General features: G+C 64.4%; 3 protein-coding genes across 4 annotated transcripts; 2 read left to right on the top strand and 1 right to left on the bottom strand.

The window, feature by feature from the left end:
- Positions 1 to 11: 11 nt before the first annotated feature.
- Positions 12 to 6580, top strand: OXA1L (OXA1L mitochondrial inner membrane insertase). Of its 2 annotated transcripts, none has more exons than XM_075018547.1 (10): positions 12 to 129; positions 679 to 762; positions 893 to 1181; positions 1274 to 1417; positions 2230 to 2315; positions 2407 to 2571; positions 2778 to 2882; positions 3563 to 3725; positions 4815 to 4895; positions 6433 to 6580. In XM_075018547.1, exons 1-10 carry the CDS (start codon positions 67 to 69, stop codon positions 6555 to 6557), a joined length of 1305 nt encoding a protein of 434 aa, XP_074874648.1. In that variant the 5' UTR covers positions 12 to 66; the 3' UTR covers positions 6558 to 6580. The 2 variants fall into 2 exon arrangements, with proteins under 2 accessions (XP_074874648.1, XP_074874647.1); XM_075018546.1 differs by having other exon boundaries at positions 890 to 1181.
- A 373-nt stretch (positions 6581 to 6953) lies between these two features.
- MRPL52 (mitochondrial ribosomal protein L52) lies at positions 6954 to 9105 on the top strand. The gene is made up of 5 exons (XM_075018462.1): positions 6954 to 7041; positions 7678 to 7747; positions 7870 to 7937; positions 8634 to 8698; positions 8834 to 9105. Exons 1-5 carry the CDS (start codon positions 7014 to 7016, stop codon positions 9080 to 9082), a joined length of 480 nt encoding a protein of 159 aa, XP_074874563.1. The 5' UTR covers positions 6954 to 7013; the 3' UTR covers positions 9083 to 9105.
- A 2872-nt stretch (positions 9106 to 11977) lies between these two features.
- Positions 11978 to 25922, bottom strand: MMP14 (matrix metallopeptidase 14). The gene is made up of 10 exons (XM_075018534.1): positions 25843 to 25922; positions 23710 to 23858; positions 22046 to 22168; positions 21608 to 21915; positions 20242 to 20403; positions 19983 to 20140; positions 18958 to 19096; positions 17443 to 17593; positions 15190 to 15305; positions 11978 to 13215 (listed from the first exon to the last, which is right to left on the bottom strand). The coding sequence occupies exons 2-10, from the start codon at positions 23763 to 23765 to the stop codon at positions 12152 to 12154; spliced, it is 2277 nt and encodes a 758-aa protein (XP_074874635.1). The 5' UTR covers positions 23766 to 23858; positions 25843 to 25922; the 3' UTR covers positions 11978 to 12151.
- Positions 25923 to 27132: the final 1210 nt, after the last annotated feature.

The raw sequence follows: 27132 nt of genomic DNA, 5'->3' as shown, positions 1-27132 counted from the left end.
TCCGCGCATGCGCGGCTCCGCCTTTCCCTCGGCCCCGCCCCTTCTCCCCTCTCTCCTCAGGCCACCATGATGGCGGCGGCGGTGGCGGCCCCGCGGCTCCGGCCGCTTCTCCGGGCCCTGCGGGCACAGGTCAGCCGGGAAAGCGGGGGTAGGGAGGGAGGAGGACTTCGGGGGTGACGTCGCGACGCTCTGGTGACGTCACGCCCGCGCCGCGGCGTCACGCCGGCCGGGGAAGGTCGCCCGGCACCCCTGGGGTCGGGGGGGGAGCCTCTCTCTCTCCCTTTCCCTGTCCTTCCCGTGACGCCAGCGGGAGCCGTGACGTCACGTGGAGACCCCCTCCCCCCACCCGGCAGAGATCGCGCGGATTCAGCCCCCCCCCCCGCCCCGCGGTTTCGTCCCTCTCTGAGTCCGTTTCCCGCGCTTTTTGTGAAAAATGACGTCACGGCCGGCTGTGATGTCACACCCCCGACACTCCTCTGTGGTGGGGCGGGGGGGGGGGGCGAGCGTTGTCCCCCCGCGGTGACATCCTTGAGGTCACGACCTTGCCAGTGCTCTGCAGCGGGACATCTCCGCTCCTGGGTGGGGAGAGGTGGGCGCCGGTGATGTCACGGTGGGGGGCATGACATCACCCCTATCCCCCCCACCCCAACCTCTTTGCTCTGCCCCCCCTCCCCTCAGACGCTGCGGGGGCCCCTCTGGCCCCGAAGACCCCCCCTGGGGCTGGTCCCCGCGCCCCGAGCCCTCGCCACCGCCAGCGCCCAGGTGAGGAGAGGGGGACGCACCGGGGGGGGCACGTCGAGGTGCCTGGGTGGGCAGGGTGGGGGGCAGAGCGAGGTCTGGGGGGGCCGTGGGGCAGAGCCCCCTCTGACACCCCCCTCTTTTTTTCTAGCAGGCTTCCCTGGCCCCCGCAGCCGCCGCAGGGCAGGAGCCCCCCGCCGTGGGGCGGACGGAGCCTGCCGTGAGTCAGAACCCCCCCTCCGCCGCCAGTCAGGACCCCCCTTCCGCCGCTCAGGACCCCCCCTCCATCGGTCAGGACCCCCTCTCCGTGGGGCTGGAGGGGGAGGAGGTGCGGCTGGAAGATTTGGGGCTGGGAGCCTTCACCCCCGTGGGGCTGGTACAAAACTTCCTGCAGTTCCTGCACCTCGACGTGGGGCTGCCCTGGTGGGGGGCCATCGCCGTCGGTGAGCGGAGTTGGGGGGGGGGGATATACAAACGGCTCCGTGGGGCGGAGGAAGGGTCCGCGCTGACGTTTTTGTGTCGTCCCCCCCCCCAGGGACGCTGGGGGCCCGCCTGGCCCTGCTGCCGCTGCTGGTGCGGGGGCAGAGGGAGGCCGCCCGCCTGGCCGCACACATGCCCCAGCTCCAGCTCCTCTCCCAGCGCTTGGCCGAGGCCCGGAGGGGCAGCGACCAGTTCCAGGGTGAGAGGGGATTTGGGGAGGGGCGGGGGGCGGGGTTTGGGCCGGGGGGCGGGGCTTAATGCGGGGGGCGGGGGCTCTAAAAGGGGGGCGGGGGGGCTGGGATGGGCTTGGTGTGGGCTGGAGTGGGGCTGCGGGTGGGGGCGGGGCTTAAAAGGGGGCGGGGCCTGTAAGAGGCGGGGCAGCAAGGCTGGGGCTGGGCTTGCTGCAGGCTGGGGTGGGGCTGTGGGCGGGGTTTGTGGGCATGGGGGTGGGGTTTAAGGCAGGGGGTGGGGTTTCTCAAAGGTGGGGTTGGCTGGAGGCTGGGGTGGGGCTTATGGGGAGGGGGTGGGGCCTAGGAGCTGGGGGTGTGGTCACGCGGTGGGGGAGTGGCTTCAAAATGCAGGGCTGGGCTGGGTGCAGGTTGTGGGTGGGGTCTTGTGGCAAGGGGGCGGGGCCTCGGGAAAGGGGCGGGGCTTCAGCAGTGATGGGAAGGGGCTGGGCACTGGGGGAGGAGGGGTTTGGGTAAGGGGCGGGGCTTAGGGCTTGGGGGTGGAGCTTGGTTTATAACTAACTGCAATAGGGGTGGGCTTTTGGCAGGGGTGGGGTCTGTTGGGGCGGGGCTTTGCGGGTGGGGTGGAGCTTCTGGCTTTGTCACGTGCTCAGGGGGTGGGGCTTTAAAACCACCTTGAGTTTTTAAAGGGGCAGTAGAAGTTTTTCAAGGGGCAGTAGATGTTGTACAGCGGGGCGCGTCCTTTGGGGAGGGGCGGGGCTGGCGGGAAAAGGGCGTAGCCGCGACAGGCCCCGCCCTCCCCTGAAGCCCCACCCTCTCGCAGTGGCCCGCGCTTACTCGGAGCTGGCGGCCTACCAGAAACGCCACAACGTCAACCCCCTGCGCGGCTTCTTGGTGCCCCTGGTACAGGTGAGCGGGGCGGGGGGAACCCCGGCGTCCCGGGAGGGGGCGGGGGGGACACGCCCAGACCCCCCGGCTGAGGGTGGGCGGGGTCGGGCAGACCCCCCTCTTCGTTTCCTTCTTCCTAGCCCTCCAAAAAATGGCGGCGGCGCCGGTGCCGGGGCTGCATCGGGGGGGCTTGGCGTGGTTCCCCGATTTGGCGGCGTCCGATCCGTATTATATTCTGCCCGTCCTCGTCACCGCCTCCACCTGGCTCGTTCTGGAGGTGAGGGCGGAGCCGCGTTAATTAGGGAGGGGCGGGTACCCTCTACGGCAGCGGGCGGGGCCGGGGTAACACCGAAGGGGTTTGGGTCAGTGCTCAAAACCGCTCGGCGTTCAGAACGGGGGGAGTTGGGGCGGGGCCTTACATAAAGGTGGGGCGGGGAGAAACGCCGTTGCGGTAGGATGTATGTAAATGTGCCCCGCCCACAGGTGGGGGCGGAGACGGGCGTGGCCAGCCCGGGGGCGGGGACGGTGCGGCAGGTCCTGCGCTTCCTGCCCCTCTTCTTCCTCCCCTTCATCATCCACTTCCCCACGGTGAGTGGGGTGGGGGCCTGCGGGGGCGGAGTCTGTGGGGGCGGGGCTTGTGGGAGGGGAAGGTGGGGGCCTATGGGAGGGGGGCAGGGCTTCTCCCAGGAGTGGGTGGGGTCTGTCTGCTGTAGGCGGGGGTCTCTGGGTGGGTGTGGTGTTGCATCAGGGGAGGGGCTTCCCCGGGGGTGGGTGGGGTTGCCTGAGCAGTGGGAGGAGCCACTTTACAGTGGGTGGGTTGTTTCTGAAGGCTGGGAGGAGCTTCTGAAGGTAGGGCGGAGCCCACATGCAGTGGGAGGAGCCTGCAGCGGTGAGGCGGGGCCTCCCTGTGCAGTGGGCGGAGCCTCGTGTGGATGGGAGGCGTTTGGAGTGTGTGGAGCCTCGGGGTAGGCGTGGTCTCTGCAGGAGATGGGAGTGTCCTACCTAGTGGGTGTGGCCTGGCCTTACTGGGTGTGGCCTTTTGCAGTGGGCGTGGCACTGTGATAGCGGCGGGTGGGGAACTTCGGGCATGTGGGCTGGGCTTGACCCTGCAGTGGGCGTGGCTAGGGGAGAGTGGGCGTGGCCTGAGAGGGTCGCGTGCCCAGCCCAGCAGCCCCCCACCCTGGGACCATCTCCCCGCCCCCTCCGTGGGCGTGTCCGGGCGCTGAGTGGGCGTGTCCCGGCACTAAGTGGGCGTGTCCCCCCGGCAGGCGGTGTTCACCTATTGGCTGACGTCCAACGCCTTCAGCCTGGCGCAGACGGGGCTGCTGCGGGTCCCCGCCGTCCGCGCCCGCCTCCGCATCCCCCCCCCCGGCGCCCCGGCCCCCAGCACCCCCAAAACCCCCGGGGGGGTCCTGGGCCGCCTGCGGAAAGGTGAGCGGGGGAGGGGGGGGGTAAGGGGGGGCTCTGAGGTGGTTTGGGGGGAGTTATGGGGGCTTTTGGGGGGCTGCGGGGGGGGGTTAGGGGGGTGGTGGGGTCCTTGGGGGGAGCTCTGGGGTGTTTTGGGGGGGTTACGGGGTGTTTTGGGGGGGTGTAGTGCAGTTCCGGGGGGCTGTGGGGGGGTTTTGGGGTCCTTGGGGGGGCTCTGGGGGGTTATGGGGGGATTTTGGGGGGGCTGGGGGGGGCTTTAGGAGAGGTGTAGTGGAGTTCTGGGGCCCTGTGGGGGGGTTTTGGGGTCCTGGGGGTGTTCTGGGGGGCTATGAGTGGGTTACGGGTTTTTTGGGGGGGGCTGGGGGGGCTTTAGCGGGGCTGTGGGGGGGTGATGGGGTCCTTCGGGAGAGCTGTGGGGTGTTTTGGGGGGGTTACGGGGTGTTTTGGGGGGGCTTTGGGGGGGTATAGTGCAGTTTTGGGGGGCTGGGGGGGGGGTTGGGGTCCTTGGGGGGGCTCTGGGGTGTTATGGGGGGCTACGGGGGGGTTATGGGTTTTTGGGGGGGGCTGGGGGGGGCTTTAGGGGGGCTGTGGTGGGGTTTTGGGTTTCTTGGGGGAAGCTCTGGGGTGTTATGGGGGGCTACAGGGTCTTTTGGGGGGCTATGGGGGGGCTGTAGTGGGGTTTGGGGGGCTGTGGGGGGGGTTCTGGGATTTTTGGGGGGGCTCTGGGGTGTTATGGGGGGCTAGGGGTGAGTTTGGGGGTTTTTGGGGGGTCTTTAGGGGGGTGTAGTGCAGTTTTGGGGGGCTGTGGGGGGGGCTCTGGGGTCCTTTGGGGGGGCTCTGGGCTGTTAGAGAGGGGTATGGGGGGGTTATGGGGTTTTGGGGGGGCTGGGGGGGCTGTAGTGGGGTTTGGGGGGGCTTTGGGAGGGTTTTAGGGGGGCTGGGGGTGGTCAGGGGTTTGGGGGGCTGTAGCGCTGCCTTGGGGGGGTCAGGGGGGGCTTTGGGGTGTTGGGGGGCTCGGGGGGGGGGGGTCGGGGGTGGGGGGGTTCCCGCACGACCCCCCCCCCCAAAACTGATGGGGGTGGGGGGGCGCAGAGTGGCGGGAGGCGCAGGCGGTGCAGCGCGGCGAGGAGCGGCAGTGGCGCGTGCGGCACCACCTCGACCTGGCGGCCAAGGGTGAGCTCCTCGCACGACGGCCTCGCACGGGGGGCTCGGCGGGGCGGGGGGGGGCTCCTTGCACGAGAGGGTTGTGCACGAGGGTGGTTTGTGCAAAGGTTTCTGTTGCACGAGGGTATTTCGCGGGAGGGTTGGTTTGGCGCGAGGGTTCTTTGCACAAGAGGGGTTTGCACAGGGGCGGTTGTTGCACAAGAGCGATTCTCGCACGAGCATCCTGTGCACGAGGACCTCTTGTACGAGGCTTTCGGTTGCACAAGAGCCTTTTGCACAAAAACTCTTTCTGTATGTGCGTTACAAGACAGTCGTTTGCACTAAGAGTCTTTTTTGCACGAAGATTGTTTGTATAAGGCTGTCTTGCACAAGGATGCTTTGCACAACGGTTTTTTCTGCACAAGGATTCCTTGAACAAGGGCCTTTTTTGCACGAGGATCTGTCTTGCGTGAGAGTCTCTCTTGCACAAGGGTGTTTTGCATGAGAATCCTTTGTGTGAGAGTTTTTCTTGTACAAGACTTGTTTGCACAAGGGTCTCTTGCACGAGGGTCTTTCTTCGCAAGTCCTTTGCACAAGGATCTTTCTTGCATGAGGGTGTATCTTGCATGAAACTCCTTTGCACCAGGGTCTCTCTTGCACAAAGGTCTTTGTTGCACAAGGGTCCTTTGCACGAGCGTCTCTTGCATGAGAATCCTTTGCACAAGGCTCTCTCTTGCACAACAGTCTCTTTTGCATGAGCTTTTTCTTGTTCGAGGGTCTCTCTTGCAGGAGGGTCTTTTATGCACAAGGCTCCTTTGCACAAGGGTCTGTCTTGCACGAGAGTCTCTTGCATGAGAATCCTTTGCACAAGGATCTCTCTCGCACGAGACTCCTTTACATAAGCGTCAGTCTTGCACAAGGGTCTCTCTTGCATGAGGCTTTTTTATTGCACGAGGGTTTCTTTTGTATAAGGGTTTTTCTTGTAGAAAGGTCCGTCTTGCACAAAGGTCGTTGTTGCACAAGGGTACTTTGCACAAGAGTCTTTCTTGCATGACAGTTTCGTTTGCCTGAGAATCCTTTGCACGAGGTCTCTCTTGCACAAGGGTCTCTCTTGCACAAGATTCCTTTGCATGAGGGTCACTCTTGCACAAGGGTCTCTTTTGCATGAGGCTTTTTCTTGTACGAGGGTCTCTCTTTGCACAAGGGTCTTTCTTGCACAAAGGTCCTTTGCACAAGGGTCTCTCTTGTATGAGGGTTTATTTTGCACAAGGGTCTCTCTTGCATGAGAGTTTCTTTTGCCTGAGAATCCTTTGCACAACGGCCTCTTGCACGAGGGTCTCTTGCACAAGGGTTTCTTTTGCCTGAGAATCCTTTGCACGAGGGTCTCTCTTGCACAAGGGTCTCTCTTGCACGAGACTCCTTTGCACGAGGGTCTCTTTTGCATGAAGCTTTTTCTTGTACGACGGCCTCTCGCACGAGGGTCTCTCTCGCACGAGGGTCTCTCGCACGAGGGTCTCTTCCCTCTCGCACGAGGACCCCTCACCCAATCTCCCCCCCCTCCCCCCAGGTCCGCTGCGACAGACCTTCGCCCACAACCCCCTGGCACCCCCGGGGGGGCCCCCCCCGCCCCCCCGGCCCCCCCAAGCGCCCCTGGAAGGAGACCCTGGGCTGAGGGGGGGGGCACCCCAATAAACACCCACCCCCCCAAAAAAAAAACACACCCTGCCTCTGCTTTCTCCGGGGGGGGTCTCGACACCAATTGGGGGGGGGGGGGGTTTGAAACTGATTTTTTGGGGGGAGGGGGGGCCTTGAAACTGATTTTGGGGGGATAGAAAATGCCGGGGGGGGGGGAGGAGCCTCGTGGGGGTCTTATCGGCTCCTTCCGGGGGTCCTGAACACGGGGGGGTCGGTGCGCGGTCCTGGGGGTCCCCCCCCCCGTTTTGGCAGCCCCGTAGCGCGGTTTGGCACCGGGCGGCCGCCGTAGCGCTCCGCCCGCTCAAAATGGCGGCCGGGACAAGATGGCGGCGCCCGAGGACGGAAGCGTGCCGTACAGCATGGCGGCGCCCAGGGCGGAAGAGGTGCGGCGGGAGGGGAGGGGCCGCCACCACGGTCACGTGAGCCGTGGCGCGTCACTTCCGCCCGGCGGCCATGGCGGCGCGCAAGATCATGCGGATGGGTGCGGAGAGGGAGGGGGGGCTGGGGGCGGGGTTAAAGGGTGGGGGCGGGGTTAATGGGGCGGGGTTAATGGGGCGGGGGCGGGGCGGGGTTTGGGGGTGGGCGGGGGGGAAGGGCCAAAAAGGCGCGCGGGAGGGGGTGGGGCTGTAATGATAATTTTATGGGGCGGGGCTAATGCTGAAGGGGCGGGGCTTGGGTCGATGGAGCCGCGAGGGGCGTGGTTAGCGAATCGGGGGCGGGGCTAACAGGGTGGGTGCGGGGTGGGCGTGGCCTGTGGGCCGGGTGTGTGGCATGGGGAGGGGCTAGTGAGCTGGAGGCGGGGCTAAGGGGTTGTGGGCGGGGCCTAAGAGCTTGGCAGGCGGGGTCTGGTGGCTTGAGGGAGGGCTAAGGGTTTGCGGGCGGGGCCTAACGGCCGGCAGGCGTGGTCTTGTGGCTTGTGGGAGGGGCTAAGGGTTTTGGGGCGGGGTCTAAGGGCCGGTGGGCGTGGTCAGGTGGCTTGTGGGAGGGGCTGAGGGTTTGGGGGCGGGGCTGGGGTGGGAGGGAAGGCCCAAAGAGAAATGGGGGGGCGTGTCCTCACATGGTGGTGGGCGGGGCTAACGACGGTGGGCGGGGCTCACCCGACCCCACCCCCCTCCAGCCGAGCGCCAGGCCCGCTCCCTCCGCCCCCTGCCCCGCCCCGCCCAGCGGATCGGCCAATGGCGAGTGGCGTAAGTCCCTGATTGGCGGGTGGGGGGGGGGGCGTGTCCCGGGCACGTGGGGGTCCCCTTTTTGGGGTTTTCCCCCCCAAAAATGTTTTGGGGTGCCCTCACACCTCCCCCCCCCCCCCCAGGCAGGGCTTCGCCCCCAGCACGGCCGGGTACGGGCCCCTGCGCGACCTCCCGGATTGGTCCTTCGTCGGTGAGGGGGGGGCACCCCGAAAATGGGGGGGGGCCCAAAAATGGGGAGGGGGACCCCGAAAATGGGGAGGACCCCAAAGGGTTGGGGGGGACCCGAAAAGTGGGTGGGGGACCCCTAAAAGGGGAGAGAGGCAGGTAAAAGGAGGGGGGCCCCCAAAAAAGGGGGGACCCCGGAGAAAGGGGGGGCACCCAAAAAAAGGGGGGGGGCACCCCGAAAATGGGGAGGAGCCCAAAAGGTTGGGGGGGCCCTAAAAGGGGAGAGGGGCAGTCAAAAGGAGGGGGGACCCCAAAAAAAAGGGGGGGCACCTCAAAAAGGGGGTGGGGGACCCCTGAAATGGGCAAGGGGTAGCCAAAAGGAGGGGGGAACCCCCCAAAAAGTGGGGGGCACCTCAAAATGGGGGGAGGGGACCTCAAAAGGGGGGAGGGGGACCCCAAAAAAAGGGGGGGCACCTCAAAATGGGGGAGGGGACCCCAAAAAGGGGGGGACCCCAGAAGGGTTGGGGGGGCCCCTCAAAAGCGGGGAGGGGGACCCCAAAAAGGGGGGGGGGCACCTCAAAATGGGGGGGAGCCGGACCCCAAAAAAGCAGAGGGGCACCTCAAAAGGGGGGGGGGCGGGACCCCAAAAAGGGGGGGACACCCCAAAAATTTTGGGGGGGGGTCCCTGCCTCCCCCCCCCCCTAATTTCCCCCCCCCCCAGACGGCCGCCCGGCCCCGCTGTGGAAGGGCCAGCTCCGCCGCCTGGAGGAGAACGAAGCCTTAGCGGTAATTTTGGGGTGACCCCCCCCCCCCCCAAAAAAAAACACCCCCCCCCAAAAAACACCCCCCCCACCCCGGGGTGTCCGTCTGTCCGTCCGTCCCCCCCTTTAACCCTTTTTTTTTGTCTCCCCCCCCCCCCAGCGCCGCGCGGTGAAGCTGAGCCGGATCCTGGCGGCGGCGGCCGAGCGGGGGGAGCCCCGAGGGGTGCCCCCCCCCGCCTGCGGCCCAAGGGCTCCCAGCGCCCACCAGTACAGACCAGTACAAACCAGTAAGAAGACTGCCCCACCCCCCACCCCCCCACCCCCTCCAGGGTCCGGGGGGGGGGCAGAAAAGCGCCCCCTCCAGCCCTGTTCCCCCCCCCCAGCCCACTTTTTTGGCCAATTTGAATAAAACCGAGTGTTTTCACCCCAAAAGCGAGCCTCCGTCCCCGCCCCCGTCACGCGCCTCCCCTCCCCCGCTCCAGATGTGGCGGCCGATGACATCAGCGCCCGATGACATCAGCGCCCGGGCGCCCGGCCCAGGCACGGGACTGGGGGTGCCGCCAGCTCCCAGTGTCCCCCAGTAACCCCCCACCCCCTCCCAGTGCTCCCAGTAACCCCTTTTCTCTTCCCAGTGCTCCCAGTAACCCCCAGTGGCCTCCCAGTAAAGCATAATCCCCTCCCAGTGCTCCCAGTAACCCCCAAGACTCTCCCAGTAAGTTCCAGACCCCTCCCAGTGCTCCCAGTAGCCACCTTTTCTCTTCCCAGTGTTCCCAGTAACCCCCAGTTGCCTCCCAGTAACCCCCAGTCCCCTCCCAGTGCTCCCAGTAACCCCAATTCTTTGCCAGTATGCTCGGTAACCCCCAATGGCCTCCCAGTAAGCTCCAGTCCCCTCCCAGTACTCCCAGTACCCCCCTTTTCTCTTTCTAGTGCTCCCAGTAACCCCCAAGACTCTCCCAGTAAGTTCCAGTCCCCTCCCAGTGCTCCCAGTAGCCTCTTTTTTCTCTTCCCAGTGTTCCTAGTAACCCCCAATGCCCTCCCAGTAATCCCTAATTCTCTCCCAGTAACCCCCAAGACTCTCCCAGTAAGTTCCAGACCCTCCCAGTGCTCCCAGCAACCCCCAGTGGCCTCCCAGTAAAGCATAATCCCCTCCCAGTGCTCCCAGTAACCCCCAATGCCCTCCCAGTGACCCCTAATTCTCTCCCAGTGCTCCCAGTAAACCCAATGCTCTCCCAGTAACCCATAATCCCCTCCCAGTGCTCCCAGTAACCCCCAATGGCCTCCCAGTAATCCCTAATTCTCTCCCAGTGCTCCCAGTAACCCCCAAGACTCTCCCAGTAAGCGCCAGTCCCCTCCCAGTGCTCCCAGTAGCCCCCTTTTCTCTTCCCAGTAACCCCCAGTGGCCTCCCAGTAAAGCATAATCCTCTCCCAGTGCTCCCAGTAACCCCCAGTTGCCTCCCAGTGTTCCCAGTAACTCCCAGTGCCCTCCCAGTGACCCCTAATTCTCTCCCAGTGCTCCCAGTAACCCCCAAGACTCTCCCAGTAAGTTCCAGACCCCTCCCAGTGCTCCCAGCAACCCCCAGTGGCCTCCCAGTAAAGCATAATCCTCTCCCAGTGCTCCCAGTAACCCCCAGTCCCCTCCCAGTGTTCCCAGTAACCCCCAATGCTCTCCCAGTAATCCCTAATTCTCTCCCAGTGCTCCCAGTAGCCCTTTTTTCTCTTCCCAGGGCTCCCAGTAACCCCCAGTGGCCTCCCAGTAAGTTCCAGTCCCCTCCCAGTGTTCCCAGTAACCCCCAATGCCCTCCCAGTGACCCACAATCCTCTCCCAGTGCTCCCAGTAACCCCCAAGACTCTCCCAGTAAGTTCCAGACCCCTCCCAGTGCTCCCAGTAGCCTCTTTTTTCTCTTCCCAGTGCTCCCAGTAACCCCCAATGCCTTCCCAGCAACCCCTAATTCTCTCCCAGGGCTCCCAGTAACCCCCAGTTGCCTCCCAGTGTTCCCAGTAACTCCCAATGGCCTCCCAGTGACCCCTAATTCTCTCCCAGTGCTCCCAGTAAACCCCAATGCTCTCCCAGTAACCCCTAATTCTCTCCCAGTATGCCCAGTAACCCCCAGTGGCCTCCCAGTAATCCCTAATGCTCTTCCCAGTGCTCCCAGTAACCCCCAAGACTCTCCCAGTAAGTTCCAGACCCCTCCCAGTGCTCCCAGTAGCCCCCTTTTCTCTTCCCAGTGCTCCCAGTAACCCCCAGTGGCCTCCCAGTAAAGCATAATCCTCTCCCAGTGCTCCCAGTAACCCCCAGTTGCCTCCCAGTAACCCCCAGTCCCCTCCCAGTGTTCCCAGTAACCCCCAATGCTCTCCCAGTAATCCCTAATTCTCTCCCAGTGCTCCCAGTAGCCCCTTTTTTCTCTTCCCAGGGCTCCCAGTAACCCCCAGTGGCCTCCCAGTAAGTTCCAGTCCCCTCCCAGTGTTCCCAGTAACCCCCAAGACTCTCCCAGTAAGTTCCAGACCCCTCCCAGTGCTCCCAGTAGCCCCCTTTTCTCTTCCCAGTGCTCCCAGTAACCCCCAATGCCTTCCCAGCAACCCCTAATTCTCTCCCAGGGCTCCCAGTAACCCCCAGTTGCCTCCCAGTGTTCCCAGTAACCCCCAATGGCCTCCCAGTAATCCCTAATTCTCTTCCCAGTGCTCCCAGTAACCCCCAAGACTCTCCCAGTAAGTTCCAGACCCCTCCCAGTGCTCCCAGTAGCCCCCTTTTCTCTTCCCAGTGCTCCCAGCAACCCCCAGTTGCCTCCCAGTAACCTCCAGTCCCCTCCCAGTGCTCCCAGTAACTCCCAGTGCCCTCCCAGTAGCCCCTAATTCTCTTCCCAGTGCTCCCAGTAACCCCCAAGACTCTCCCAGTAAGTTCCAGACCCCTCCCAGTGCTCCCAGTAGCCTCTTTTTTCTCTTCCCAGTGCTCCCAGTAACCCCCAGTCCCCTCCCAGTGCTCCCAGTAACCCCCAATGCTCTCCCAGTAACCCCTAATCCTCTCCCAGTGCTCCCAGTAACCCCCCCCAGTGTTCCCCCCCCCCCCCCCCCCCGCCGCTCCCCGTACAAACCAGCAGGCGCCAGGGCCCCGCCCCCTCTCCTCCGGGCGTTCCTTTATTAATTATTATTAATTAATTATTAATTATTAATCCCTCCCCCCCCCCCACCCCCGGGGGACCCAGGCGTCCGGGCGCCCCTCCCCCCCTCCCGGCCCGCAGGACGGAGGATCGGGCCCCCCCCGGGTCCCCCCCCCCCCCCCAAAAAAACCCAAAATCGGTAAAAAAAAAAAAAAAAAAAGACAGACCACACCCCCCTGTATGTACACCGGGCCCCGCCCCCCTCGTTTGCATAGCCCCGCCCTGCCTGGCATCCTCTTGGCGTCAAAGTGGCCCCGCCCCGCCCCCACCCCCGCCGCCGGCCAATCGGGGGCCTCCGCTCCACGGATGGACCCCGCCCCCTTTCAGGGGGCTTGGCCCCGCCCCCACGGCCCTGCGGTAGGGGGAGGGTCACGGGGAAGGGGGCGGGGCCGACCCCTGACCTTTCCCAGCCAGGTCAAGGGTCGTGACCCCTCCCCCCCGAGAGGGGGCGGGGCTGAGGCGTTGCCCCGCCCAGAGCACCATGAAGAGGAGGGGGAGGAGGGGGGCGTGGCCAGGCCGAGCCCCACCCATGCCGAGCAGGGGCGGGGCCATGGGGAGAGGGGGTGGGGACAGGGCCCCCCCAAAGGCTGCAAAAGGGGGGGAGGGGACTGTCGGGGAGGGGGCGTGGCCGCCACTCCCCCAGGCTGGAGGGCGCAGCTGAGCTGGGGGCGGGTCCCCGGTGGGTGTGGCCTTCTGGTGGGAGGAGCTTCCACGGGGGCGTGGTCTCGGGGTGGGGGCGTGGCCTCCGGGGTACCAGCCACCTCCCCCAGGCCTGAGGCCCGGAGCCCCCATTGGGGTTGTGAGGGGGATGCCCCACCCCGGGGGGGGGCGTGTCCCCAGGCGGGCGTGTCCCCCAGGGGCGTGGCCTCCAGGGGCGTGACCCGGGGGGCGTGGCCTCCCCCGGGCGCTCCCTTCCCCCCGGCATCTCCGCTTCGCATCTCCCCCCCCCCCTCCTCCCCAATCGCCCGGGGGGCGTCGATTGGCGGGCGGGTGGGGCCGGGGCGTGGCGGCAGGGCGTGTCCCGGGGGGGCGCGGCTAGACGCGGGGCAGGAGGGAGCGCTGGCAGCGCAGGAGGCGCTTGGGGGTCCCGCGGCGGCGGCAGAGGAGGGCGAGGGCCGCCAGCCCCCCCGCCGCCCCCAGCAGCGCCAGGGGGGCGGCCACCGCCCCCGCCCCCGCCCCCACCTCGATGACGATGACCTCGGTGTCCCCCCCGTCCCCCGGCTGGGGCGGGGCCGGCGAGGGCGGCGGGGGACCCCCGTCGCCGTCCGCGCCCCCCCGCCGCAGCCCAGCCAGTCCCGCAGCACCGACTTGGGGTACCCGGGCAGCACCCGCAGCTGCTGGTTGTCGAACTTCCAGTAGCGGGACCCCTTGTAGAAGTAGGTGAAGGCTGGGGGGGACACGGGGGGGGCGCGGTCAGCGGGGCGACGGCGGGGGATGGGGGACATGGGGACATTGGGGGGGGCGGGGGGACGGCGGGGGGACGGGGGGACAAGGGGACGTTGGGGGGACATGGGGGCAATGGGGTGGAGGGGGACGTTGGGGGGATTTGGGGGGACGTCGGTCGTTGGGGACATGGGGACGTCAGGGGGGACGTTGGGGTGACGGGGGACGTGGGGACATTGGGGTGACGGGGTGGAGGGGGACGTTGGGGTGATTTGGGGGGGACATCGGTCACTGGGGACATGGGGACGTTGGGGGGGACATTGAGGCAATGCGGTGGAGAGGGACATTGGGGGGATTTGGGGGGACGTCGGTTGTTGGGGGACATGGGGACATCGGGGGGGACAGAGGGACGTCGGGGTGACGGGGGAGACGGGGACATTGGGGGGACATGGAGGCAATGGGGTGGAGGGGGACGTTGGGGGGATTTGGGGGGACGTCGGTCGTTGGGGACATGGGGGCGTCAGGGGGGACGTTGGGGTGACGGGGGACGTGGGGACATTGGGGTGACGGGGTGGAGGGGGACGTTGGGGTGATTTGGGGGGGACATCGGTCATTGGGGACATGGGGACGTTGGGGGGGACATTGAGGCAATGGGGTGGAGAGGGACATTGGGGGGATTTGGGGGGACGTCGGTTGTTGGGGGACATGGGGACATCGGGGGGGACAGAGGGACGTCGGGGTGACGGGGGAGACGGGGACATTGGGGGGACATGGAGGCAATGGGGTGGAGGGGGACGTTGGGGGGATTTGGGGGGACGTCGGTCGTTGGGGACATGGGGACGTCAGGGGGGACGTTGGGGGGATGTTGGGGTGACGGGGGACGTGGGGACATTGGGGTGACGGGGTGGAGGGGGACGTTGGGGTGATTTGGGGGGGACATCGGTCACTGGGGACATGGGGACGTTGGGGGGGACATGGAGGCAATGGGGTGGAGAGGGACATTGGGGGGATTTGGGGGGGACGTTGGCCATTGGGGGACATGGGGACATCGGGGGGGACAGGGGACGTCGGGGGGATGGGGGAGACGGGGACGTTGGGGGGACATGGAGGCAATGGGGTGGAGAGGGATGTTGGGGGGATTTGGGGGGACGTCGGTTGTTGGGGGACATGGGGACGTCAGGGGGGACGTTGGGGGATGGGGGTGGAGGGGGACGTTGGGGTGGTTTGGGGGGGATGTTGGTCGTTGGGGACATGGGGACATCGGGGGAGACATGGGGGGGACGTTGGGGGGATGGGGGAGATGGGGACATCAGGGGGACATTGGTTATTGGGGGACAGGGACATCAGGGGAGGACATTGGGGGACATTGGGGTGATGGGGGACATGGGGACATTGGGGGGGACATCGAGGCATTTGGGTGAAGGATGTTGGGGTGATTTGGGGGGACATCGGTCGTTGGGGACATGGGGACATCGGGGGGGACATTGGGGTGATGGAGGACATGGGGACATCAGGGGGGACATGGGGGGACGTTGGGGTGACGGGGGACATGGGGACATTGGGGGGGACATCGGTTATTGGGGGGACAGGGACATCGGGGAGGACATTGGGGGACATTGGGGTGATGGGGGACATGGGGGTGATGGGGTGGAGGGGGACGTTGGGGTGGTTTGGGGGGGACGTTGGTCGTTGGGGACACGGGGATGGGGGGGACATTGGGGGGGGCACATGGTGGGTATTTGAGGGGTGGGGGGACATGGGACAGCGGGGGAAGGGTGACGCTGGGGACACGGGGAGGACATGGGGGGGCATGGAGGGTCCGGGGGGGTGATGGGGGACATGGGGGACATTGGGGGGGGGAGAGATACCAGTTAGGACCCCCCACCCCCCGCCCCCCAGCGTCCCCCCCCCGTCCCCTCAATGTCCCCACCCCCCCGATGACCCCCCCGAGCCCCCGCCCCCCCCCCGCGTCCCTCACCGTCGTCGGGGCCCATGAAGGCGCCGCGGGGGGACTCGGGGATCCCCCCCCACACCTCGATGCCTTTGGGGTAGTCGGGGTCCACCGAGCGGCTGTCCTCGTTGAAGCGGTAGTACCTGGGGGGGACGGGCACGGGGACGTCACCGCGGGCGGGGGGATGTCACCGCGGGGACGGGGGTGGCAATGGGGACACCGCCGTGGGCGCGGGGACGGCATCGTGGGCACAGGGATGGCAATGGGGACACCATCAAGGTCATGGGGACAGTATTTTGGGCATGGGGACATCGTTGTGGACATGGGGACGTCATTGTGGGCACGGGGATGGCAATGGGGACACCATCAAGGTCATGGGGACATCGTTGTGGACATGGGGACATTGTTGTCGGCATGGGGACACCATCATGAGCATGGGGATGTCATTGTGGGCATGGGGATGGCAATGGGGACACCATCGTGGGCATGGGGACATGGTTGTGGACATGGGGACGTCATTGTGGGCGTGGGGATGTCATTGTGGGCACGGGGATGGCAATGGGGACACCATCGTGGGCATGGGGACATCATTGTGGGCATGGGGACGTCATTGTGGGCACGGGGACATCATTGTGGGCACGGGGATGGCAATGGGGACACCATCAAGGGCACGGGGACATCGTTGTGGGCAAGGGGACACCGTCGTGGGCACGGGGACATCGTTTGGGGCATGGGGACATCACTGTGGGCATGGGGACGTCATTGTGGGTACAGGGATGGCAATGGGGACACCATCATGGGCATGGGGACATCGTTTTGGGCATGGGGATGGCCATGGGGACACCATCGTGGGCATGGGGACATCGTTGTGGGGATGGAGATGTCCCCAGGGGCATCGGGATGCCACCGTGGGCACAGGGACGTCACCACGGACGTAGGGATGAGGACATGGCCGTGGGGACAGGGTTGGGGGGAGGGATGGGCATGAGGACAGGGACAGGGACAGGGAGGTGACGAGGAGGTGCCAGGAGGTCCCAGAAGATGATGGGAGGTGGCCGGAGGTGGCAGGGAGGTGAAGAGAGGTGACAGCGGGGACAGATCCCAAGGGGTCCCAGAAGGTCCCAGGAGGTCCCCAAAGGTCTCAGAAAGTCCCACGAGGTGCCAGCAGGTGACAGAGAGGTGAGGAGAGTTCCAAGAGGTCCCAAAATAAATGTCCCAGAAGGTCCCAAAAAGTCCCAAGAGATCCCAAGAGGTCCCAGGAGGTCCCGGAAGGTCCCCAAAGATCCCAGGAGGTTCCTGGATGTGCCAGGAGGTGCCAGGAGGTGCCAGGGAGGTGACAGAGGTGACAAGAAGGTCCCCAAAGGTCCAAGAAGGTCCCAAAAAGTCCCAAGAGATCCCAAGGGGTCCCAGGAAGTTCCCAAAGATCTCAGAAGATCCCAGGAGGTTCCTGGATGTGCCAGGAGGTGCCAGAGAGGTGAGAGGAGGTGACAGAGGTGACAAGAAGGTCCCAGGAGGTCTCAGAAGGTCCCAAAAAGTCCCAAGAGATCCCAAGAGGTCCCAGAAGGTTCCCAAATGTCCCAGAAGATCCCAGGAGGTTCCTGGATGTGCCAGGAGGTGCCAAGAGGTTCCAGAGAGGTGAGAGGAGGTGACAGAGGTGACAAGAAGGTCCTAGAAGGTCTCAGAAGGTCCCAAAAAGTCCCAAGAGATCCCAAGAGGTCCCAGAAGGTTCCCAAAGATCTCGGAAGTCCCAGGAGGTTCCTGGATATGCCAAGAGGTGCCAAGAGGTTCCAGAGAGGTGAGAGGAGGTGACAGGGGTGACAAGAAGGTCCCAAAAAGTCCCAAGAGATCCAAGAGGTCCCAGGAGGTCCCCAAAGATCCCAGAAGATGCCAGGAGGTTCCTGGATGTGCCAGGAGGTGCCAGGAGGTGCCAGAGAGAAGAGAGGTGACAGGGGTGACAAGAAGGTCCCCAAAAAGTCCCAGAAGGTCCCAAAAAGTCCCAAGAGATCCAGGAGGTCCCAGAAGGTTCCCAAAGATCTCAGAAGATGCCAGGAGGTTCCTGGAGGTGCCAGGAGGTGCCAGAGAGAAGAGAGGTGACAGGGTGACAAGAAGGTCCCCAAAAGTCCCAGAAGGTCCCAGAAGGTTCCCAAAGGTCTCAGAAGATCCCAGGAGGTTCCTGGTTGTGCCAAGAGGTTCCAGAGAGGTGAGAGGAGGTGACAGAGGTGACAAGAAGGCCCCCGGCGGTCCCCGGAGGCTCCGGGAGGTGCCAGGCGCGCCACCCACTTGTTTCCGCGGAAGAAGTAGGTCTTGCCGCTGGGCAGCCAGAGCAGGGCGGCGTCCAGCCGGTCGGTGGGGACCCCCCGGCCCAGGTCCCGCAGCGCCCGGGGGTACCCCGGCTCCAGCACCGCCTCGTCGAACACCCAGTGCTTGTCCCCTGCGCCGGGGGAAACGCCGTCACCGCCGCGTCCCGCCGGGGCGGACGTCCCGGCTCTTGGATCACCCACCGCGCCGCGGCCCAGCGTGCGTCCTCAGCCCCAGGACGCGTCCCCGTCTCCAGCCCCGTGTTCTTGTCCCCATCCCGTGTCCCCATCTCCAGCCCCACGTCCCCATCCCCGTGTCCCCATCTGCAGCCCCATGTCCCCATCCTTGTGTCCCCATCTCCGTCCCCATCCCATCCCTGTGTCCCCACCCAATGTCCCCATCTCCAGCCCCATGTCCCCATCTCCACCTTCATGTCCCCATCTCTATCCCCATCCTTGTGTCCCCATCTCTGTCCCCATCCCACCTTCATGTCCCCATCTCTATCCCCATCCTTGTGTCCCCATCTCTGTCCCCATCCCACCTTCATGTCCCCATCCCATGTCCTCATCTCCATCCCCATGTCCCCATCCTTGTGTCCCCATCCCCATGTCCCCATCTCCATCCCCATGTCCCCAGCCCCACCTTCATGTCCCCATCTCTATCCCCATGTCCCCATCCTTGTGTTCCCGTCTCCATCCCAAAGTCCTCAGCCCCATACCCCCATCCCCATCTCCATCCTCACGTCCCCATCCCGTGTCCCCATCTCCAGCCCCATGTTCCCATCCCTGTGTCCTCATCTCCTGCCCCATGTCCCCATCTCCACCTTCATGGCCCCATCTCCAGCCCCATGTCCCCATCCCATGTCCCCACCCTCGTGTCCCCATCCTTGTGTCCCCATCTCCAGCCCCATGTCCCCATCCCCATGTCCCAACTCCATCCCCATGTCCCCATCCCCATGTCCCCATCTCCATCCCCACGTCCCCATCTCCACCTTCATGTCCCCATCTCCAGCCCCATGTTCCCATCCCCATGTCCCCATCTCCATCCCCATGTCCCCATCCCTGTGTCCCCATTTCCACCCTCATGTCCCGATTTCCATCCCCACGTCCCCATCCCCATGTCCCCAACTCCATCCCCATGTCCCCATCTCCAGCCCCACGTCCCCATCTCCACCTTCATGTCCCCATCTCCAGCCCCATGTTCCAATCCCCATGTCCCCATCTCCATCCCCATGTCCCCATCCCTGTGTCCCCATTTCCACCTTCATGTCCCGATTTCCATCCCCACGTCCCCATCCCCATGTCCCCAACTCCATCCCCATGTCCCCATCTCCAGCCCCACGTCCCCATCTCCACCTTCATGTCCCCATCTCTATCCCCACGTCCCCAGCCCCATGTCCCCATCTCCAGCCCCATGTCCCCATCCCTGTGTCCCCATCCCCACGTCCCCATCTCCATCCCCACGTCCCCACGCCCGTGTCCCCTCCCCGCCCCGTACCTTTGAAGAAGACGAACTTGCCGTCCTTCCTCTCGTAGGCGGTGTTGATGTTGGCGGGCAGTCCCACCCAGAAGTGCCCGATGGGCAGCGGGTACCCGTCCATCACCCGACGGTCCCGCACGCGCCAGAACCACCGCTCCTGCCCCGGGGACGCCCGCGTCACCTCGGCGCCTCCTCCGAGGCGGCCACCACCACCGCCACCGCGGTGACATCTCCACCACCAGCCCAAGCCCCCACGTCCCCGTGCCTATGTCCTCGTCCCCATCCTTACTGCCCCACCTCCATCCCCACGTCCCCACCTCCATCCCCACTTCCCCATCCCCACCTTCATGTCCCCATCTCCAGCCCCATGTTCCCATCCTTGTGTCCCCATCTCCAGCCCGTCCCTGTCCTCACGTCCCCACCTCCATCCCCACGTCCCCATCCCCACGTTCCCACCTCCATCCCCACGTCCCTGTCCCCACATCCCCGTCCCCATGACCCCACCTCCATCTCCACCTCCATCCTCACGTCCCTGTCCCCATCCCCATGTTCCCACCTCCATCCCCACGTCCCCACCTCCATCCCCACGTCCCTGTCCCCACGTCCCCATCCCCATGTCCCCATCTCCATCCCCATGTCCCCAGCCCCTTCATGTCCCCATCTCCAGCCCCATGTCCCCATCCTTGCGTCCCCATCTCCATCCCCATGTCCCCATCCCCACGTCCCCATCCCCACATCCCTGTCCTCACGTCCCCACCTCCATCCTTCACGTCCCCATCCCCACATCCCCATCCCCACGTTCCCACCTCCATCCCCATGTCCCCACGTCCCCACCTCCATCCTCACTTCCCCATCCCCACGTGCCTGTCCCCATGTCCCCTCCTCTGTCCTCATGTCCCTGTCCCCACGTCCCCATCCCATGTCCCCATCTCCATCCCCACGTCCCCAGCCCCACCTTCAAGTCCCCATCTCCAGCCCCATGTCCCCATCCTTGTGTCCCCATCCCCATGTCCCCGTCCCCCGTCCCCATCCCCGCGCCCCACCTTGAAGACGAACATCTCCCCGCGCAGCATGGCGATGGTGTCAAAGTTCCCGTCGCAGATTCGGGGACCGTAGGGGGGTCCGGGGGGCCGGTCGGGGCTTCGGGGCCGGGGGGTGGTATGGGGTCCGGCGGGCGGCCAACTGGGACCTGTCCCTGTCCCTGTGGGGACACCGTCAGCACCGGGGTGGTTGGGGGGACGACACAACGACGTGGGGTTGGGGGGCGTGCGGGGAGGATTTGGGGAAGGGGAGGGGCCAAACCGTAGAGCTGCTGGATGCCACGGCGGTCATCGTCGGGGAGGACGAAGGCTTCGGTGTCCATCCATTGGTAGAAGGGGGCCATGATGGCCGAGGGGTCGCTGGAGTGCTCCAGCCCCAGCGCGTGGCCCAGCTCGTGCACGGCCACCAAGAAGAGGTCGTTCCCTGGAGAGGGGGGAGAAAAGGTTTTGGGGGGGTGGGGGGGGTCAATGGGGAGGGGCGGGGGGGGTTGGGGTGAGGGTGGGCATGATGGGAATGAGGAGAAGCTGGTATCCCCAAGGCGATGGCGACTGGGAGAAAGTTGGCTCTAAATTGGGTCGAGGACACCCCTCCGGGTCTTACTGGGACAAGGGGGGGCCCTAAATTGGGTGGAGGGGTTGTCAATGGTCCTCACTGGGCCCAGCAGGGGTCAAACTGGGGCGAGGACAAATCCTTGGACCTCACAGAGCCATGGAAGACCCTAAATTGGGGTGAAGACACCCCCATGGCCATCACTGGGTCATGGAAGACCCCATACTCAGGAACACGTCCTTGGACCTCATGGAGCCAAGAAGGACCCTAAATTGGGCGAGGATACCCCCATGGCCATCACTGGGTCATGAAGGACCCTATACTGGGATGAGGACACCCCCATGGCCATCGCTGGGTCATGGAAGACCCCATACTGGGACAGGGGCACGTTCTTGGACCTCACGGAGCCAAGAAGGACCCTAAATTGGGGGGAGGACACCCCCATGGCCATTGCTGAGTCATGGAAGACGCTATACTGGGACGAGGACACCCCCATGACCATCGCTGGGTCATGGAAGACCCCATACTGGGACAGGGACACCTCCTTGGACCTCATGGAGCCAACAAGGACCCTAAATTGGGACGAGGACACCCCCATGGCCATCACTGGGTCACGGAAGACTCCATACTGGGATGAGGACATGCCCATGGCCATCGCTGGGTCACAGAAGACTCCATACTGGGACAGGGACATGTTCTTGGACCTCACAGAGCCAAGAAGGACCCTAAATTGGGACAAGGACACCCCCATGGCCATCGCTGGGTCACAGAAGACCCTATACTGGGATGAGGACACCTCCTTGGACCTCATGGAGCCAAAAAGGACCCTAAATTTGGGTGAGGACACCCCCATGGCCATCGCTGAGTCATGGAAGACCCCATACTGGGACAGGGACACCTCCTTGGACCTCATGGAGCCAAGAAGGACCCTAAATTGGGACGAGGACATCTGCGCCTCCCCGACCGGTCGAGACTTGGCCCGTGACCTGGCCGAGGCCACCTCCAGCTCGCCCCGTCTGCTCCGAGGACGATCCCCGCTCAGGTCGAGGCCACCCCTCGCCCCCCCGCCCCAGCTCACCACTGAGGTCATCGTTGCGGGCGGTCCAGGGCTCAGCGCCGTCGAAGTGGGTGTCTCCACCGATGTGGGGGCCGGGGAAGTAGGCGTGGGCTAGGAAACCCCCTTCCCCGTCGAACGGGGTGCTGTCCCCGTGGAAGCCCTCGGCGAAGAAGATCATGATGTCCGCCTGGGGTGCCCGGCCCTGCCGCACGTCCCCGTAGGGCACCTCCCGGAATCGCAACGGGGTGGCGGCCGCCCAAACGCTGAAAGCCCGACGGATGGCCCCGAACGTCCCAGCCTCCCCCACCTTGGGGGTGTAGTTCTGGATGCTGGAGGAGAAGAAAACCCCCCCCCATCCCGGCAGAGCCGTCAGGGTCGCCGCCGCCACCACAGTCTCACCCGAAGGACGTTCTCCTGGTGTGTGTCCCCCCCACCCACCCGCGTCCACCGCGCCCTCACCAGAAGGTGATCTCTTGGTGTTCCCACTTCAAGCCCTGGATGGCGTAGCGCCGGCGCCGCACGTTGGCCTTGATTTCCGCCCCGAATTTGTCAGGGACGCCGCAGCGGGGGCGGCGCATGGCCCTGTGGGATCGGCGGGGGAGAGGCGTACGTCAGGGTTGGAAGACCTCAAAAGGGGGGGTGTTCCCCCCCCTCGAAGGGCCTTGGCGGCGGTCGGAGGACCTACACGCCAACGACCGATGATGTTCGGACCCGCGACCCGACACGAGCTATTGCTAACGGCGGCTGGAGGACCTACGGCCCAACTGCCGTTGATGGCGGCTGGAGGACATACAACCCAACTGCCGTCATCGATGGCAGCTGGGGGACCTATGACCCAACTGCTGTTGATGACGGATGGAGGACCTATGAGCCAACTGCCGTCATTGATGGTGACTGGAGGACCTACAACCCAACTGCCGTCATCGATGGTGACTGGAGGATCTACAACTCAACTGCCATCATCGATGACAGCTGGAGGACCTACAACCCAGCTGCCATCATCGATGGCGCCTGGAGGACCTACGACCTAACTACGACCCCACTGCCATCATCAATGGTGGCTGGAGGACCTATGACCTAACTACAACCCAACTGCCATCATCGATGGCACCGGGAGGACCTATGACCCAACTACAACCCAACTGCTGTCATTGATGGTGACTGGAGGACCTACGAGCCAACTGCCATCATCGATGGTGACTGGAGGACCTACAACTCAACTGCCATCATCGACGGTGACTGGAGGACCTACAACCCAACTGCCATCATTGATTGTGGCTGGAGGACCTACAACCCAACCGCCATCATCAATGACAGCTGGAGGACCTACAACCCAATTACGACCCAACTGCCATCATCGACAGCAACTGGAGGACCTACGACCCAACTACGACCCAACTGTCGTCATCAATGGCGGCTGGAGGACCTACAACCCAACTGCCATCATCGACGGTGACTGGAGGACCTATGACCTAACTACGATCCCACTGCCATCATCGATGGTGGCTGGAGGACCTATGACCTAACTACAACCCAACTGCCATCATCGATGGCACCTGGAGGACCTATGACCCAACTATGACCCAACTGCCATCATCGATTGTGGCTGGAGGACCCACGACCCAACTACGACCCAACTGCCATCACCGACGGTGACTGGAGGACCTAAAACCCAAGACCTACAACCCAACTGCCGTCATCGACGGTGACTGGAGGACCTAAAACCCAAGACCTACAACCCAACTGCTGTCATCGACGGCAACTGGAGGACCTACGACCCAACTACGACCCAACTGCCATCATCGATGGCAGCTGGAGGACCTACAACCCAAGACCTACAACCCAACTGCCGTCATCGATGGCGACTGGAGGACCTACGACCCAACTATGACCCAACTTCCATCACCGATGGCGACTGGAGGACCCACGACCCAACTACGACCCAACTGCCGTCATCGACGCCCCCCGGAAGACCTACAACCCAACCGCCGCCGCCGCTCGGCAGACCGACAACCCCCCAACCGACAACCCCCGCGTGACCCACAACCCAATTCTCGCCCCAACCGTCACCGAGGCGGCCGGGGGCCACCAACAACCCCCCCCCCGGACACCAACCCCCCCACCTGAGGGTCTCGGCGTCGGCGATGCCGGTGACGGTGAGGCCGTAGAAGCGCTGCATGGCGGCCAGGGCGGCTGAGAGGGACTGGGGCGAGCGTTGCGTGTGGGTCCGCAGGTCGCCGGGGGGCAGGTAGCCATATTGCTGCAGCCACGCCTGGGCGGGGTTGAGGGGGGGGGGGCGGGTGGGAAAAAAGCCGGTAGCACCCCCCCCCCCCCAAAAAAAAATAATCCTCCCCCGCGCCCAAATTAGCACCCGGCAATTACCGGCCCCCGCGGGGCTATTCTGGGCCAGAGTCCGTCTGTCCTGCGGTCACCCCCCCCCCGTCGTTTCCACACCCCCACCTCCCCGCCGTCCGTCCATCCGTCCGTGTCCCGTGATTTCTGGCGGGAGGGGTTTTCCCCGCCCCGCGTCCCGTGTTTTTGTGTGTCCCCCCCCCCTCCCCATCCTTCCTTTGGGTCCCTCGTGGGCTTGGGGGGGGAATTATTTAATTTTTTGGGGAGGGGCGAAGGTATTTTGGCAGATTTCCCCCTTCCCAGTCCATCCCAGTACGTCCCAGTCCTATTTTTTGGATGGAAAATTGGATTTTTGGGGGGGGGGGGGAAGGACGGCCGGAGGGGGTTGGCGGCAGGACAGACGGACGGACGGCGAGGGGGACACGCGGATGAGATGGACGGATGGACGGACGGACACCTCCCCCCCCCCCCCTTTCCCCACGCCGCACCGTGGTTTTAATGGTTTTTTTTGGGGGGGGAAATATGGAAAAAAGCGGAAGTTCTGGAAGAAGGGGGGGGAAAAAATGGGAAAATAAAGCGGGGGGGGGGGGGGGGGATGTTAAAAAAAGGCCGAAAGAGGCAAAAAAGGGGAGGAAGAGGAAGGAGCGAGGGGGGAAACGTGGCCGGGGAGGAGCGGGGGGGCGAGGGGGGGGGAGCGGGAACAAAGGAATGGGAAAGTTGGCAGCGGAGGAGTGTGGGAGGGGAGCGGGAAAAAAAAAAAAAAATACCAGCCCCGGATGCCTGGGTCCCCTTTTGGGGGGGGGACACCCCCCAAAAAAAAAAAACAACCCTTGAGTCGCTATGGAAGGGGGTGTCGTGTCCCCCCCCCGACAGATATTTGGGTGGGGGGGGAGGGGATCCCCCCCCCCCAACTCTGGATGGGTCCTAATGGAGGGGACACCCCCCCCCCCCAAGAATTTTGGGTCCACGTAGAGGGGACAACCACCCCCCCCAAGAGTTTTGGGTGCCCCCCCCAAGACTTTTGGGTCCCCCCCAAGACTGTTGGGTGCCCCCGAGACTTTTGGGTGCCCCCCCAAGACAGTTGGGTGCCCCCCCCCAAGACGTTTGGCTCCCCCCAAGACTTTTGGGTCCCTCCAAGAGTTTTGGGTGTCCCCCCCCCAAATCTTTTGGCTTCTCCCCGAGACTGTTGGGTGCCCCCAAGATTTTTGGGTGCCCCCCCAAGACGTTTGGGTCCCTCCAAGAGTTTTGGGTCCCCCCCCAAATCTTTTGGGTCCCCCCAAGACTTTTGGGTGCCCCCCCAAGTCTTTTGGGTGCCCCCAAGACTTTTGGGTGCCCCCCCAAGACTTTTGGGTGCCCCCCCTACGACATTTGGGTCCCCTCCAGAGTTTTGGGTGCCCCCCAAGACTCTTGGGTGCCCCCAAGATTTTTGGGTGCCCCCCCAAGATTTTTGGGTGCCCCCCCCAAGACTTTCTGTTCCTCCCCCCAAGCCTTTCAGGGAGCGAGGACCCCCCCCAAATACCCTTGATAGAGGGGGGGGGACACGACACCCCCCAAATTCCCCTGGCTCCCCACAGAGGGGACCCCCCCACACCTGGGGACCCCCATGGAGGGGGGGGTGTGTCCCCCCCCAATTTTTTTCCCGCACCCTGGGTCCGTCCGGATGCCTGGGTCCCCATGGAGGGGGGGGGGGGGGCGATCGCTGATTTTAGGATGGAAATTTGGGGGGGGGGGAGGGCAGCACCCCAAACTCTTGGGTGCCCTAAGATTATTTTTTTGGGGGGGGGGGGCATGCTTGAGGTTGTCTAATTGGGGAGGAGGGGGGCAAGGCGAGCGCTTGGGTCCCTCTTAAAGAAAAAAAATAAAATAAAATAAAAGGGGGGGTGGGGGGTGCGGGGGGGTCTCACCTCGGCGCTGAAGCGGTTTTGGGGGGCGGCGGGGGGGGGCAGGACCCCCAGGAGAAGCCCCAGCAGAAGGGCCGGGCCCATGGTCGGGGCTGGTCTGGGCTGGGGCCGGGCGGTGGCGGGGGAAGGGACCGGGGGGGCGGGGGGGGGGGCGGATCTTTTTTTTTTTTTTTTTTTTTTTCCCTAATTTTTTTTTTTTTAATTTTTTTTTTTTTTTTTTTTGGAGGGGGGGAGCCTAATTTTGCAAGGGGAGGGGGGAAATGGAGAGGAGGAATCCACCAGGGGGCGTTAAGGGGGGGGGGTGGGTCCCCCCCCCAAAAAAAAAGAAAAGGAGGGGGGGGGGTGGGGTGGGGGGAGGGGCAGGATGTGCCCCCCCCCCCCCCCCCAAAGTCGGCGTCTTCCCGCTGAGTCAGCGTCCCAGGCGGTTGGGATGATGCTCTGACGTCATCGGCCGGGGGGGACACCCCCCCCCCCCAAAAACAAAAAAACAAAAGAAACAAAAAACAAACAAACAAAAACCCCCCAAACCCCACGTTGTCCTCAAGGGACCCCCGGGGGGGTCCCACGCCATCCCCTTGCCCCATGGGGGGGACTTGGGGGGGGGGCTGTGGGGTATTTGGGGGGACCCTGGGGGGCACTTGGGGGTCCGCAGGGGAGATTTGGGGGTCCCTATGGGGTATTGGGGGTCCCAGGGGGTACTTGGGGGGTCCCTATGGGGCAGTTAGGGGTCCCAGGGGGGGTATTTGGGGTCCCTATGGGGCACTTGGGGGTCCCCAGGGAAGTTTTGGGGGTCCCTATGGGGCAGTTAGGGGTCCCGGGGGGGGGATTTGGGGTCCCTATAGGGCAGTTGGGGGGGTCCCTATGGGATATTTGGGGGTCCCCAGGGGGGATTTGGGGTCCCTGGGGGGCACTTGGGGGTCCCCAGCGGGGATATGGGGTCCCTATGGGGTACTTGGGGGTCCCTATGGGGTATTTGGGGGGGGCCTTGTGGGGTATTTGGGGGGGGGTCCCTATGGGGTATTTGGGGTCCCAGGGGGCACTTGGGGGTCCCTATGGGGCACTTGGGGGTCCCGGGGGTGTATTTGGGGTCCCTGGGGGGAACTTGGAGGTCCCCAGGGGGGATTTGGGGTCTCTCTGGGGCACTTGGGGGTCCCTATGGGGGATTTGGGGGTCCCACGGGGGTATTTGGGGTCCCTATGGGGTAGTTGGGGGGTCCATATGGGGCACTTGGGGGTCCCGGGGGGGGTATTTGGGGTCCCTATGGGGCAGTTAGGGGGGTCCCTATGGGGTATT

The sequence above is a fragment of the Buteo buteo genome, chromosome 30 (assembly GCF_964188355.1).
Source record: "Buteo buteo chromosome 30, bButBut1.hap1.1, whole genome shotgun sequence".
Classification (NCBI taxonomy): domain Eukaryota; kingdom Metazoa; phylum Chordata; class Aves; order Accipitriformes; family Accipitridae; genus Buteo; species Buteo buteo.
This window is presented reverse-complemented; position numbering and strand designations above follow the sequence as displayed.